The 15,583-nt window shown below is 40.1% G+C and overlaps 1 protein-coding gene across 6 annotated transcripts in view; it reads right to left on the bottom strand.

Moving 5' to 3' along the window:
* The window catches only part of NLN (neurolysin), a 104,146-nt gene that overhangs the window by 73,450 nt on the left and 15,113 nt on the right, over window positions 1-15,583 (bottom strand). Inside the window, exons 1-2 of one of the 6 annotated variants that reach the window (XM_063664850.1) lie at window positions 14,586-14,662; window positions 4,861-5,314 (exon numbers count right to left, since the gene is read on the bottom strand). The exons of 3 other annotated variants lie outside the window; for them this stretch is intronic. Coding sequence is in view for 1 of the 3 variants with exons in the window: in XM_063664852.1 (XP_063520922.1) it covers window positions 8,980-8,991 (12 nt within the window). In the remaining 2 variants the exon portion in view is untranslated. Of the gene's footprint in view, window positions 1-4,860; window positions 5,315-8,979; window positions 8,992-14,585; window positions 14,668-15,583 lie in introns of those variants that run through there. 2 more of the 6 variants (XM_063664852.1, XM_054487533.2) reach the window with 2 other exon arrangements.

Raw genomic sequence — 15,583 nt, 5'->3', positions numbered from 1 at the left:
TAATGGTTAAGCCTGTTGTTCCAAAACCTGTTTATGCCTGTTACGCTTATTTTCATGTAATTTAAATATTTGACTGATTAAATGTATATAACATTTAAAAACTTATTTCTGGGATAGGTAAAAGGTTTCAGAAATACTTGTTACAAAAAAATCAACTCCCACAAAAAACTTGTCCTTATGAAAGATTGGGAAAGGAATTGTGACAATTCAGAAGGCTTCTGAATTCATACTACTTATATGTTTCCTTATATGCATGTTCCACTTTCGAGAAGCTGAAACTGGAAATCAAAGATGATGCATTATAGGTGTAGTTTATACAAGAAGGATAGTGAGAAATGCCAATCAAATCATTTATAGTTAACAAAAGGCCTTGGTTTTAGATCAAAAGATTTGGGAATAAATATGTTTTAAATTTGCACAAAATATTTAAGAAATTTATCATAGTTATGATTCTACTTGAAACCACTTTTTTTTCAATTACATTATTAAGATATTTACAGAGACTGAGCTCCCTACAGAGATAGGAAGAAATGGAATATAAAACATGAGCAATGTTTTAGACAGAAAAACTACAGTCTCAGTAAAATCAATAGAACAGTAAAATGTGAGTAGTCAGGTTATAGTAAAAATGTGAGATATCTGAATTTAAGACCTCAAGGGTTAAGCAGTTTCTTTGCAAGAGTGTAAAGAAACAAGAGTCTAGTTTGGATAAATTGCCTATGTGAACACTGGAGTCAGCAGGTTGATGGTGGATCCCCGGAGTAGAAAGGAAGACTGAACCAGGAACCCGAGTATCTGAAGAAGGAACTCCCAGCTGACTGGGAGAGACAACATGAGCAGGATATAAAATGGGAAAACCAGATAATGAGCCTCAAAGGTGTTTTTACACAATGGTGAAGAAGTGCAGGACATCACAGTGGTTGGAGGGGGCCTCTGGGGGAAAAGAAGACACTGATCTTTCCTCCTTACTTTGTGGTATGAGGTGTGGGAAGAAGAGGGATGCATGGGAAACATTTTTGTCAGGGTTCAGTGGATTTTAGAAAAGGTCAGGAAGAGAAGGGAAGATCCAGGGAAGAGTATGAAAAAGTGGAGGAGTTTATTTACCATATGACGAGGGTTCCAGAAATAACAATTGAGAAGTCAGTGCAGTAGATGGTTAGATATACATTGGTTGTCTAGCCATTAACCTCTTCCCCTATCTAATTATATGCATATCTTCCTCTCAACACTTACACGCCCCCAACACAGTTCATGTTCTTTGAAGGTAGCTGTCCCTACCCTCAGTACTCTTGCTTGGAATGCTGTGAGAGAAGGGGGTCTCATTCCCACTAAGTGTGAGTACACTTATGTCCTTGATTGCAGCTGGCAGCCATCCTATGAGAATGAGGAGAATCTGATTTATGATAAAACAGACACTTTGAATGGCAGAATAAAGGAAGGAAACCAAATATTTAAAGACACCATAGAGCCCATAGATCAACTAATTGTAAAGCCTGACCGTTCCAGTTATGAGTCAGTAAGTCCCCTCTATGATGAAATCAGTTAGAATGGGGTTTTATATTATTTGCCTCATACAGGATCCTACTGATAGAGGAATGAAAACTGATAAAGGAATAAGTATAAGGAGAAACCAACAGTATGGAGGTCAGAGTACAAGAAACGGCAGATGAGTAGAGGGTCTCACATACTTGGTGTTGGTGCAAAATAATAAAGATGTGAAGTTCAGGATTTATACAGTTGGCTGAAAATTTCCAAAATAATTATTTCTGCCAACAGAGGCCACTAAGAAAGAGTCAGTCATGGCCACGACAGGCTGTACTTCAAGGAAGTCCCAGTATAGGTAAAAAGGCTGGCCCTGAGATGACTGAGTTACATGAATATTAAAGAGAAGAACAATGACTAAAACATAGGATGTATTCATCTTAATACCCTGTTCTTTTCATCACTCCTCTTAGTATAAACCAATGACTATAGACAAATTTCCATTAATATTCAGGTTTTTTTTTTTGGAGATGGAGTCTCACTCTATCCCCTAGGCTGGAGTACAGTGGCACAATCTCAGCTCATTGCAACCTCCGCCTCCCAGGTTAAAGCGATTCTCGTGCCTCAGCCTTCCAAGTAGCTGGGATTACAAGCTTGTGCCACCATGCCTGACTAGTTTTCTGTATTTTTATTAGAGATGGGGTTTCATCATGTTGGCCAGGCTGGTCTCAAACTCCTAACCAGAAGTGATCCGCCCGCCTTGGCCTTCCAATGTGTTGAGATTACAGGCATGAGCCACCGTGCCCGGCCTATTATTCAGCTTTAAAAGAAAATTACTTCAAGCATTTCACTGATAAGATGACCTTCGTTGGTTTTCATCTATTTCCTAACATTTACTGGAAGGCTGAGTGGTCACAGCATATGATTGTTTGTTAAGTCTTATTTTGTTTTTAATTGACACACAATAATTGCACATCTTTATAGGGTACAGTGTGATGTTTCAATACATGTATACATTGTGTAATGATCAAACCAGGTTAATTAGCATAACTATCACTTCCAACACTTGTCATTTATTTGTAGTGGGAAAGGTAAACTGATAAGGATGTCAATACCTCCACCTCGGCTGGACACATATATGTTTTATAGTTTCCAAGGCAACTAGTGAAAAGCTATTTCTCCCTTAATGTAATACTATTCCCTGAACCTGGAAGGGCTAAAAAGACAGAAACAAAAGCTAGAAATCATGATGTCATGGGTCAACTAAATATATTAAAATTTTTATCTTAATACTTTCTTTCTCACCTTCTGAGATTTTACCTTAATTCTTTTCAGGATTCCTAATTCTTGTTACCAAAGAAAAGGAACGGTGACGGGAATGCCTTATACTTCTAACTAAAACATTTTGATCTACTGAGTACTTTCTTTCTGCATTATCTCTGCTTTTCCTCTCTCATCTTCATTTTGCAGAGCATCCCTCCTTTTCCCCTTTGTTACATTTTCAAGCTCACCCAACGCTTTGGATGCTGGTACATTGATCTCGTCTTCCCCTTCCGTGCCTCTGCAGCCCTGGAAAGAACTGCACTCGGGTGGGAAAACCAGTGCACCTGTAGTCATTCCAGCAGCTGCACTTGTATTCTTGAGAATCTGGTGAAGATTTTTCTCTGACTTTTTGCAACTGAGAACTACATAAGTCAAAAGCAGACAACCGGCATGAGCCTGTCTTTTCCTACAGCAGTTATTATGTCTAATAATTTGAAAATGAAAAGGTAGATCAAATCTGAGACTCCAGTTGTCTAATTAAACACTAGATTACTTTTTCCTACTAGAAAATTCCAGGCTCTTTATTATTTCTGTCTCAATCATAGCTTCTTCATCGTCTCCTCTGTTTTCAAAGCACTTTTCAAAACACGATCTTTGTGGATTTTTTTTTTTGAAACAGGGTCTCATTCTCTCACCCAGGCTAGAGTCCAGGTAGCGTGATCATGGCTCACTGTAGCCTCAACCTTCCAGCTCAGTTGATCCTCTTACCTGAGCCTTCCGAGTAGCTGGTACTATAGGTGTGCATGACACCTGGCTAACTTTTTGTACTTTTTGTAGAGATGTGGTTTTGCCATGTTGCCCAGGATGGTCTTGAACTCCTAAGCTCAAGTGATCCTTCTACTTCAGCTTCCCAAAGTGTTGGGATGACAAGCATGAGCCACTGCACCAGGCCAACCCTGTGAAATTTCTAACCAAGAAATAATACAGAATACCATACTGGAATTGACAGGAAGGTGCATTTGCTAGCACTGTAATCTCCTGTGTCCAAAATAATGTAATAATAATAATAATAATAAGGGTTTAGGGAAAGGAAGAAAGCTGGATAAATTTTGACAGAAATCATCAGGTTACAGAATTTCATTTGGACAAATAAGTATGCCATAGTTATTCTGAGTTAATTATTGCCTTGAGACTTTTATAAAATATTTTATGGAATGTACTTTCAGAAATGTTGATTTATGGGGTTCATTTTCTTTTGAAGCATAGTTTAAAGTCCTCTACTTCCTCTCATCAAGGCTTTCACCATTCCAGTTCACCCAGATCTGAGCTTCTATCACCTTTCATCTGTGCCATTCATTTTAGACATTTAAATTACTGTCAGCACCTATTCAATTAGTTTGTTTTATATTCTAAATGAAACTAGGACTTTCTCAAGCACAATGGCCACCGTACATTTCTTTCATCACAAACTCCCACCCCAATGCACTGCACACTGATGAGCAGACAGATGTTCATTATATACTTGAAACAAGATGGGACAAATATGACAAAAACATTAAAGCAACACCATCTTCCCTCATCATCACAAGTAAACATTCATACAGGGAAACACGTTTTATTAGAGCCAGGGCTATAGTGAAACTATATTATGTAAAATTTTACAACTTCTACCTCCTACCAATTGACATTTTTTCCATCCCTTTCCCTGTCACCATGTCACTGTGTTGTACTACACGGCTTGCAGGATATTTCCAGAAATTTGTCCCAATTCTTTGAAACACTTGGCAAATATTCCTAGTATTTGCTTTGCAATTAATGTTTCTCTACAAGCTGCTCTTGAGGTCTGCATTACATCAATCCCCCCACAAGACCGGAATTCCTGTATAAGTTTAATTATTTCTCTTGTGTGGCTATTACATCAGAAACACTCTAATCCTGATTTCTACTATTTACAAAGTTGTCTTTCTAGCCATTGTTTTGACTAAATCACCCCTCTCCTCACAACTTCTCAGGCCATAGCTCAAGTCCAGGGTCCTTTCATCAGACCATATAGGACTCCTTTATTTCTGATTTCTGCAATGCCAAAGCCCGGCTACACACCTCACTGAGGCTTACCTGTTTCTCTTTTTCTTTCTCCTTCCTTCTTTTCTTTCTTCTTTCCTTCTCTTTTTTTCTTTATTTCTCTCTCTCTCTCTTTTTCTTTACTTTTTTAAAAGACAAGGTCTCACTCTGTTGCCCAGGCTGGAGTGCAGTGGTGCAGTCATAGCTCACTGTAAACTAGACCTCCTGGACTTAAGCAATCCTCCTGCTTCAGCCTCCCAAGTAGCTGGGACTACAGGCATGTGCCAGCACACCCAGCTAATTTAAAAATTTTTAGTAGAGATGGAGTCTTGCTATGTTGCCCATAGTGAGCAATTCCTGGGCTCAAGCAATCCACCTGCTTCGGCCTCCCAAAGTGCTGAGATCACAGGCATGGGCCACCGCGCCAGGCCAACTTATCTATTTCTTCAGGTACTTAGTCCATTTCTTTCTTGAAGCCTTCAGCCAAGCAGCACATTATCCACTAGACCTGTGCAGTCCAACACAGCAGGTACATGTAGTTATTTAAATGAATTATGAGTAAATAAAATAAAAAATTCAGTTTCTCAGTTGTACCAGGCACATTTCAAATATTCAATAGCCACTTGTAGTAAGTGGGTACCACACTAGACAGCACGGATAGAGAATGTTTTCGCCACTGTAGAAAGTTCGAATGGACAGCACTGACTGGATGATCTCATTCCTGAGATTCCACGTGACAGCACATGTATGCCAAGCAGCCCTGCCTGTGCCCTTCCTTGGGTACCCTTTCTCCTTTCCACTCACAAACCAGGTTCCTAGGTGTCTTCTCTGGAAGGAAGAAAGGACAGAGAAACAGAGGAAGGGAGAACTCATTTACTGAGTAGCTCATGTGTGCAGGAGTGTTAAAACACTCATTTAATCCTCATAACATGCAGAAATAAGGAGTAGGCACTACTTTCAAGAGCACAGTGTGGCAGAAAAGACTTTCAGTTCTTTCCATAGGGAGCAGGGCCAAGGGTATTGATAATATGATTAGAATATAAAAATGGTTTTTCTACAAGACTGTTTAAATTTCATGTCCTTATTATTTTACAAGTGAGAATTAATCTTATTCACTGACTGAGCTTACTAAGATAGAAGTCACAAAAGTTTACCTAAAGGTTGCTAGTACGAGACCTTCAACACTGCAAATATTTGTGAACTTACTGTTTTCTCTCTGCTCTGTGTCCTTTCACAGCATACATTCTGCCACTGTCCCAAAAGTTCAGCATCACCAGTTGGTGAAGCTCTCCCATCATGCCAGTCTCTTTCTCCGACACTCACCCCCCTGCCCTACATCCTCAACCTTGTCACAGGGCACTGGCTTTTCCACTTTGTCTTAACTGTAACCTGGATTCCTGGTGAATGCACTGCCTCGCCCACGAAGTGCACTCACATTCTCTCAGGCTCCTCACACTAGGAGGCCTTGACACAGGGTAAACCTCTCCTTGATCCTCAAAGGGCTGTCCAAATCATTACTGCACTACAATTCTAATCCTCTGAGGCTACTGGCTTCCTGCTAACTCTCTTTGTTGCTGTCATCAACTAAACTCTTTGCCATTTTCTCATATTCACCAAAGAATTAGCTCTACAGTCCCTGTATTAGTCTATTTTCATACTGCTATGAAGAAATACCCAAGACTGGATAATTTATAAGGAAAAAGAGGTATAATGGACTCACAGTTCCACATGGCTGGGAGGCCTCACAATCATAGCAGAAGGCGAAGGACTCGTGAGACTTATTCCCTATCACGAGAAAAGCACAGGAAAAATCTGCCCCCAGATTCAATTACCTCCCACTGGGTTCCTCCCATGACACATGAGGATTATGGGAGCTACAATTCAAGATGAGATTTGGGTAGGGACACAGCCAAACCATATCAGTCCCTGTCTAAAGTTCTATAATCATCCCAGGGAGACTCTAAGGGTGGGTGGACAAGGCTTACCACTCCCTTAACTTCAGTTTCTTTTTTCTCTCTCTTTTCTTTTTGGGACAGGGTCTCGTTCTGTTGCCTAGGCTGGAGTGCAGTGGTGTGATTATAACTCACTGCAGCCTCAACTTCCTGGGCTTAAGCACCTGATCCTCCCATTTTCCTAATAGCTGGGACTATAGGCATGCACCATCATGCCTGGCTAATTTAATTTCTGTAGAGATGGGGTTTCCCTATGTTGCCCAGGCTGGTCTCAAATTCCTGGGCTCAACAATTCTCTCACCTTGGCCTCCCAAAGTGCTGGGATTACAGGCGTGAGCCACTGTGCCCAGCCAGCATCACTTCCTTAACCTGTTTCACTCCAAGAACCTTTGTGTTTATTCTTCTTACCACCACTTGGAGATGCTCCTCGGAAATGATAAAGTCAGCTATTCCACTGTAATCACAACCTTCTATGTTTTCAGCTTCCTTTTATCTACTCCCACGATTCTTAGTTTTCCATCTCCCTTAGAACTCCAGTCCTTTAATCCCTCTATTTTCTCACTCTAACAGACTTCTCCCACAGCTCAACCTTTCGACCTGGATGACTGCTGTACTTTGTTTTTGTTTTTGAGGCAGAGTCTTGCTCTGCTGCCCAGGCTGGAGTGCAGTGGCACGATCTTGGCTCATTGCAACCTCTGCCTCCCAGATTCAAGCAATTCTCCTGCCTCAGCCTCCCAAGTAGCTGGGATTACAGGCGTGTGCCACTACACCCAGCTAATTTTTGTATTTTTAGTAGAGACAGGGTTTCACCATCTCTACTGGTCTTTAACTCCTGACCTCAGGTGATCCACCTGTCTTGGCCTCCCAAAGTGCTAGGATTACAGGTGTGAGCCACTGCGCCTGGCTGACTGCTGTACTTTGGCAGGCTCCACTCTGGCCCTCCTGTGTCTGCACTCAGCTCAGGTGAGGTAAGGGGATGTGCTCATGCAAAGCTTGCCATTACCATCCTGCAACTGTGCTTTGGGTGACAAGACTCCAGAATTCCTTGCTCAAATGGCTCCTAGAATCTTTGTGGGCCCCTTCCCAGGGTCCATTTTCCTGAGGGTGAACTGCACCATTGGTTTGTACATATCTTGCACTGAAGGGTGGCCATTAAAAGCAGGGAGTGTGGTCAGAGTTTGGACATATAGGTGGGGGCATCCATACACATGTGAGGCCCTTCATGGTACAGGAGGGGGCCAGGGGTGGGCTTCCAATTGTAGTTTCACCTCAGGTTGCACAACTGTTAGAAGTGAACTTCATCTATCAGGTCAACCATCTCTCACCAAAACTCCAACTTCCAGTCCTTCTGCTATATCAATCTTAAAAACCTCTGCTCAGGACCATTTTAACCAGCTACCTTCTCTATTCTCATAGCAGGTTCTGAACAGAGCTAGGGGTTTTGATACTATTATATCATGGCCTCTGATTTGAGTTGGACTCCCAAGGCTTCAGGAAAATCCACCCACGAACATCTGCCTCCCATGACCTATTACTTCAAACTGTGACTAGCCTCCCCGAATTTCTCCTCTCACTGTCAGTAGCTGACCTTGCTGCCTACATTACTAAAGCCATCACAAAGAAATTCCCTCCACTTCCCTCCTACGAACATAGCTGCATCTGTATCATCCATTTCTCTTTACTCCTAACTAGTATAAGACAAATCTGACTTGCCTAAAGCCAATTTCTTGCTCTGTGCTTGGGTCCTATCCAATCTCTTCCAGAGATATCACCCCATGAAATATCATCTCTCTCAGGAAAATCTTTTTTTTTTTTGAGGTGGAGTCTCACTCAGTCACCCAGGCTGCAGTGCAGTGGCACGATCTCGGCTCACTGCAAGCTCCGCCTCCCAGGTTCATGCCATTCTCCTGCCTCAGCCTCCCAAGTAGCTGGGATTACAGGTGCCCACCACCACGCCCAGCTAATTTTTTGTACTTTTAGTAGAGACGGGGTTTCACCGTGTTAGCCAGGATGGTCTCGATCTCCTGACCTCATGATCTGCCTGCCTCGGCCTCCCAAAGTGCTGGGATTACAGGCGTGAGCCACCGCGCCCAGCTCAGCAAAATCTTAAATGTCTCATTTGTACTGCCTCTTTATACACACATGTGCTGGAGTACTTACATTTCTCCACCTTAAGTAAAAAAACAAAAACTTCCTTGATCCTGGGTCCCCCACTAGACACCACTATTTCTTCCTTTCCCTTCATCCTCAAGACTTTTCAAAGTGGTCCAGCCAGCCCTTCTATCTTTTTGTTCTTATGTCCCACTCATTCTTCACCCTACTTCAATCTGGGTCCTGGTCTCATAAAAAAATGGAAACTGCTCTCACCAAGGTCCCCAGCGATTTCTACTAAATGTAACAGACATTCTTCACTATTTACATCTTGACTTTTTGTGATACATGACACTGTTTTCCACTCTTTCCTGTTTTTAACTCCCTCTTTTTTGGGAACTTTTCCCTCTTTGGGCTTTTGTGATAATGATTCCTCTTTTCATTTGATGTCTCTGGCTGTTCCCTTGTGATTTTTATCATCAGTTGTCTTTTTTTAGGTTTTGTTTTTGTTTTTAGCCCCTTCTCAGGATTCCTTAGAGCTCTTCAGGATTCAGTTCTATGGCCTCTTTTCTTCTCATCTTGCACACCATGCCTGTTCCATTTGTATGGCTACACATGTCACCTATAGCTAAAGACTTCCAGATCTGTACCTCCAGCACAAATCTCCTGAGTTCTAGACCATATGACCAACTGCCTGTTGGGTAGCTCCACTTGGATGTCAATGGTCACCTTAATACAGTATGTCTAAAATTAAATTGCTCATCTTCCTTGCCCCCAGAACCAAATCTGTCCTCCTTCTTTATTCCTTATCTCAAGGACGATCACCAGTATGTACTCAGTTGTCCAAATCAGAAACCCAGGAGGTTCTTTCTGGATGCTATCTAATCTGTTCTCCAGATTGCCTGCAGAGTAATCATCCTAAAACATAAATCTGATCATGACACTCCCTTTCAATGGCATGGTTCCCCAGTGACTTCAGGATCAAGTTCAAGCTACCTACTTCTGAATCTGCCCTAACTACCATGCTGGTTTTCTCAGTGCCATCCTTTTGCTCTCATATCTATGCTCCAGACATAATGAACTACTTTCACATCTCTCTCAAACTGTTAAGCTCTCCTCAGGCCTTTGCAAGACACTACACCAAAAGTTTACATGCATATTCTTATTTAATCCTCCCAATAAGCCAAGAGGAAGATATTATCAACCCAATTTACTGGGTATAGAGAAGTAAAGTAGCTTGTTCAAGGTCACATGGCATTTGTGCAGCTGGGATTCAAACCCAAGCCTGACTCCAGAGCCCATATTCTTTTGTATTTTTAATTTATAAACTGAAAAGTATCTGAGGGCCCTTATTCTTTATTATCCTATACTGATTCTGCAACTCCCATCCCAGAAAAGGAAATCATCAAATTTCTCACCAAATGCACTTCTCTGATTTTGTACTTTGCTTTTAATGGGGAGAGAATAAGGTGACTTAAAGCATACATGCTTACATCACATGTCTGACTTGTTATCTATACCACTCCCTGAGAGATTGCTGCAGGGGCTGTGGAGGAGTGCCCCACTTTAGCTTTCATCCAGCTCTGAAAAACAGGTCACATAGACTTGGGCAGCTTTTTAGTCACCTGTTCTCAAAAAACCACTCAAACCTGGATGACCTGGATGGCTGCCCTCTGCACCCAGGTCTCATTTTTTTCCAGACCCCTTTAATGAACTGTTCATAGGTAATCAATAAACCACTTGGAAACAGTGTACTCCCAGGAAATGGCAAATTCTTCCTTAAAGTACTCAAACAAATAATCTACATCTTTTACTGATAAGGTTCAGCTGAGACATTCTTTTCTTTTCTTTTCTTTTTTTTTTTTTGAGACGAAGTCTTGCTCTCTCACCCAGACTGGAGTGCAATGGCATGATTTTGGCTCACTGTAACCTCCGCCTCCCAGGTTCAAGTGATTCTCCCGCCTTGGCCCCCTGAGTAGCTGGAATACAAATTTTTGTATTTTTAGTCGAGACAAGGTTTCACCATGTTGGCCAGGCTGGTCTTGAACGCCTAACCTCAGGTGATCCACCCGCCTCGGCCTCCCAAAGTGCTGGGATTACAGGCATGAGCCACTGTGCCCAGCCTCAACTGAGGTATCCTAAGAAAACACTCTATGCAATAAATGCTGGTTCTTTATTCCCTATTGATAGGATTTATTGACTTGTTACTATCATCTATCATCTGGAATTATGACTATAATTCAGACATCAGCAAAAAAAAAAAAAAAAAAGGGGGAGAGAGAGGCTTATTATAAAAGGACTTCCCAAGAAATAGTTGATTCAGTTATTCCTTCAGCAAGTATTTACTGAGGTTACAAAGATGAATAAGACAAAGTTATTACCTTTCAGGAGCGTACAGACTTGTGAGGAAGCAATACGGAAAGAGACATTAGAGTATCAGGTAGCAGGCAGGGGGTGGTGGCTCACACCTGTAATCCCAGCAATTTGGGAAGCCAAAGAGAAAGGATCAGTTGAGCCCAGAAGTTCAAGACCAGCCTAGGCAACGTGGTGAGACCTCATCTATAGTCCCAGCTACTTGGGAGGCTCACTTGATCCCAGGAGGTCAAGGCTACAGTGAGCCACAATTGTGTCACTGCACTCCAGCCTGGGTAACAGAGTAAGACCCTGTCTCCAAAAATAATAATGAAATAAAAGAATATCAGGTAACAAATTCTATATAAATAAAGCAATGGAGAATGCAGAGGACAATGCATGTGACTCTGCCTTGGTGAATCTAGGAAAGACTTCAATGAGGATGTAACTTCTAAACTGGCTGAGTCTTTCAAGATAGCTCTATGAGGTAAGGTGGGTACACAGGTTTAATGGGGTGTGGAGGGATGAGAGGTAAGGCTAAAATAGGTTAGACCAGATTTGTGTCTTTTTAGTGACTTTCATAAATAAACCAATGAAGGAAACAAAAATGGTTTAATTGGGTTGGAAATTTCTGATGCACAATGTATTAAGATGATGGACAGGTTGGGGTTTAAAGACAGTTCTGAATATTGGTGGCTGCTAAGTCTTGCAAGAAATTCTGGGGCAATTCTTTTCTGTTTTCCATAACTATGAGTTTCTTCTCCATCTCTCATTCTGCACATACAGACATAACCTTAGAACTCAGTTCTCCTCTTTCATACTGTTTGTATATTTTTTATCATTATTGGCTACTAATAAACAGCTAATGGAATTGATCTAGAGTATCATACTTTTATTTTATTTCAACCAGGATTTGTGGAAAGTTTTCTAAGTATATTCCAGAAAATGTTATGCACAGTTACTTCTAACCGAAAGTTCCTTAAATGCAATGCATCAGGATCTATATGTCGGTTAATTATTTGTTCTATATAATCTGTATTAAAAAGTTTAAAAATAAATGATACTTCTTTTGAAGATGTTTTGGCCTTTTTAATTTGTAAGACAAAAAGCCTATGTTTACAAATTAATCCCCTATGTAGTCCCTGGTGCTTAGTAAATATTTGTTGATGGAATTAAAATCCACGTGAACACTGAGCTTTATTACTACCCAATGCTAGCCATAGCTATATCAGCAATGCTGACTGATCTGCTTCCTCAAGTCAGGAGAGGAATTGAAGACATTTTTCCTTGTAATTCTACTAGAATGTAAGCTCTTTTGGAATGTGGTCTATGTCTTAGTCATTTTTGTATTTCCTGGCAAATGTGGAAGAATGTGTTCAGCATATAACATATATGTTTTAACTGTTCAATCAATGAGTATAGAAAAGTGATGAAAATCTAAATTAGTCTGTCCTAAAATGACCACTAAGTTCAGTCCCAGACACCAAGTAAATAACGCAAATGATAAAGCAATCAAAAGAAGATGCTAAAACAACAGAGTTGTTGAAGAAAAGTAATTATGTGAGAGACACGTCATAAAGAGACTTTGACTCATGGATAGATAATCTACAATACATGCCAGTACACTTGAAAAGCAAAGTGCTACAATTCGACTGCTCTTGCCTCCACCTGCTGGTATAGGAAAGTAATTTTTTAGATTGGGCAGAAATTGTTCAGCAACCATAGAAAAATGCTAGGAAAACAGTGGGCTTTCAAAGTTATCTTGCCAAGATAATATATAAACATCCTATAAACAACCATTCATGAAAAATGTACACCATGAACTCAGCTACAAGTATTTTGAGTATAGAGAAGAACTACCCTAAATATGGAGACATTCTGGCCTTTATTCTGAGTAGCCTCTAGCATCTGGTAAAGTCAAAAGCATTATGAGTTTTCCTCATTGTACAGTCTCTTTTTTGTATTGAAAAAAATTGCACTTAAATTTGAGGACTAGAATGATCATTACAACTTCAATGATCTAATCTTGGTCTTATGTAGCATGAATATACATTTATTTTGGAAACAGTGCCACATACATCCTTAATGTGTACAACTTCCTCTAGCAGTAAGACTTAAGAACAATGACTTATTTTCAACTCTTTTTACAAAATGTTCATGATCCATTTTTTTAAAAAAGGTAACTTTATTTTAGATTTTGTAATGTAATAAGTTCTTGTTTCCAAATTTCATTGTAAATAAATGAAAAGGAACTCTTCAAAATTTTCTTTTTTAAGAGATATGAATAAAAATTTTAAAATGTTAGAAACTACTTAAGGGCATATGAAAAACTGTACGATGCTAGAAATATTTGTAATATTTCTGCCATTGACAAATAGAGCTTTTAGAAAAGGTTCATATTACAAAGTTGAACAAAAATCTCAGGTTCTAAAAAATAAGTAACAAAAGATAATTGGTTAATTTTCTTCTAATTTTGTATATGACACAGCTAGCTTAATGATTATAGGTTCTAAATAAATTGATTATACATGAACTTGAAGAGATTTCTTTTCTTAAATCCTATCCCTGGCTTATGTAAAGCCAACTGAGACCACAGAGCATATAAAATCAAGTGCTGCTTCACAAATGAAATAAAGTGTTCCTTGATTCATTACTAAAGGGACTATCCACATACATGGAAAACCACAACTCAGATATTCCCCTTTTATTTTTCTCTAGAAACATGAATAAATTGCTTTTGGCACACTTAATTGGTATTTGGGGCATACTTTTCACAATTGAAGTCCTTAGTAAGTTACTCAGGAGAGAGACTCTCCTCTTTCAGTACATTATTTAATACTTAGGCTTGTGTGTGTGTGTCATTTACACATAAATATTTTGTTGTGTGAATGATGATGCCTAGATCCTCATCTGAGGCCTGGCTAATAGCTAGTATGCTTCTTGTTAAGACTGGTTCAGTCAAAAATAAGTGTTAATTATTTTTACGTGTGACAATGGTATTATGATTATGTTTTTGAAAAAAAAAATTCACAAAGTGATCTACAGATTGAATGCAATCCCTATCAAAATACCAATGACATTCTTCACAGAAACAGAAAAACAATCTCAAAACTTGTATGAAACCACAAAAGGCTCCAAATAACCAAAGCAATTTTGAGCAGAAAGAATAAAGCTGGAGGTATCATACTACCTGACTTCAAAACTTATTACAAAGGCCGGGCATGGTGGCTCACACCTGTAATCCCAGCACTTTGGAAGGCCAAGGCAGGCGGATCACTTGAGGTCAGGAGTTTGAGACCAACCTGGCCAACTGGTGAAACCCCGTACTAAAAATACAAAATTAGCTGGGTGTGCTGGTGCACACCTGTAATCCCAGTTACTTACTCAGGTGGCTGAAGCAGGAGAATCACTTGAACCAGGGAGGCAGAGCCTGCAGTGAGCCAAGATCACACCACTGCACACCAGCCTAGGCAACAGAGCAAGACTCCATGTCAAAAAAAAAAAAAAAGAATTACATATATATTATATATATATAATATATGTATATATAAAATATATATATATAAAACAAAGCTATAGTAACCAAACAGCATGGTACTGGCATAAAACAGACACATAGCTGATGGAACAGCCTAGAAAACCCAGAAATAAATCCACACATTTATGGCCAACCAATTTTGGATGAAGATGCCAGGAACACATGAAAAGACAGTCTCTTCAGCGAACGGTGTTGGGAAAACTGGAGATTCACATGCAGTCAAATGAAATTAGACCCTCATCTCATCCCATATACAAAAATCAACTCAGAATGGATTAGACATAAATGTAAGATCCTAAACTGTGAAACTACTAGCAGAAAACGGTTATGGTTTGAATGCTTGTTCCCTTTGAAACTCATTTTGAAACTGAATCCTCAGTTTAACAGTATTAAGAGGTGGAGCTGTTAAGAGATGATTGGGTCATGAAGGCTTTGCCTTCATAAGTGGATTAATCCATTCATGAATTAGTGGGTGAATTAACGGGGAAGAACAGGAGGGGGTTAGTTATCAGAAGAGTGGATCTGTCATAGGAGCCAGTTTGGCTCTCAGTGTGCCCCACTCACCGCGTTATGTCCTCCACCATGTTATGACACACTGAGAAGGCCCTCACCAGATGCAGAAGACCCTCGACCTTGCACTTCCCAGCTTCCAGAACTGTAAACAAGAAGTTCCTTTTCTTTATAAATTCCCTAGCCTCAGGCATTCAATTATGGCAACAGAAAATGAACTAAGACAGAAAATATATGGGAAAAGCTCCATAACACTAGTGTGGGCAATGATTTTTTGGATATGACCCCATAAGCAGAGTCAACAAAAGCAGAAGTAGACAAATGGGATTACATC

This window comes from Pongo pygmaeus, chromosome 4 (assembly GCF_028885625.2).
Source record: "Pongo pygmaeus isolate AG05252 chromosome 4, NHGRI_mPonPyg2-v2.0_pri, whole genome shotgun sequence".
NCBI lineage: Eukaryota > Metazoa > Chordata > Mammalia > Primates > Hominidae > Pongo > Pongo pygmaeus.
Note: the sequence above shows the minus strand (reverse complement) of the source record. Positions and strands in the feature narration are given on the sequence as shown.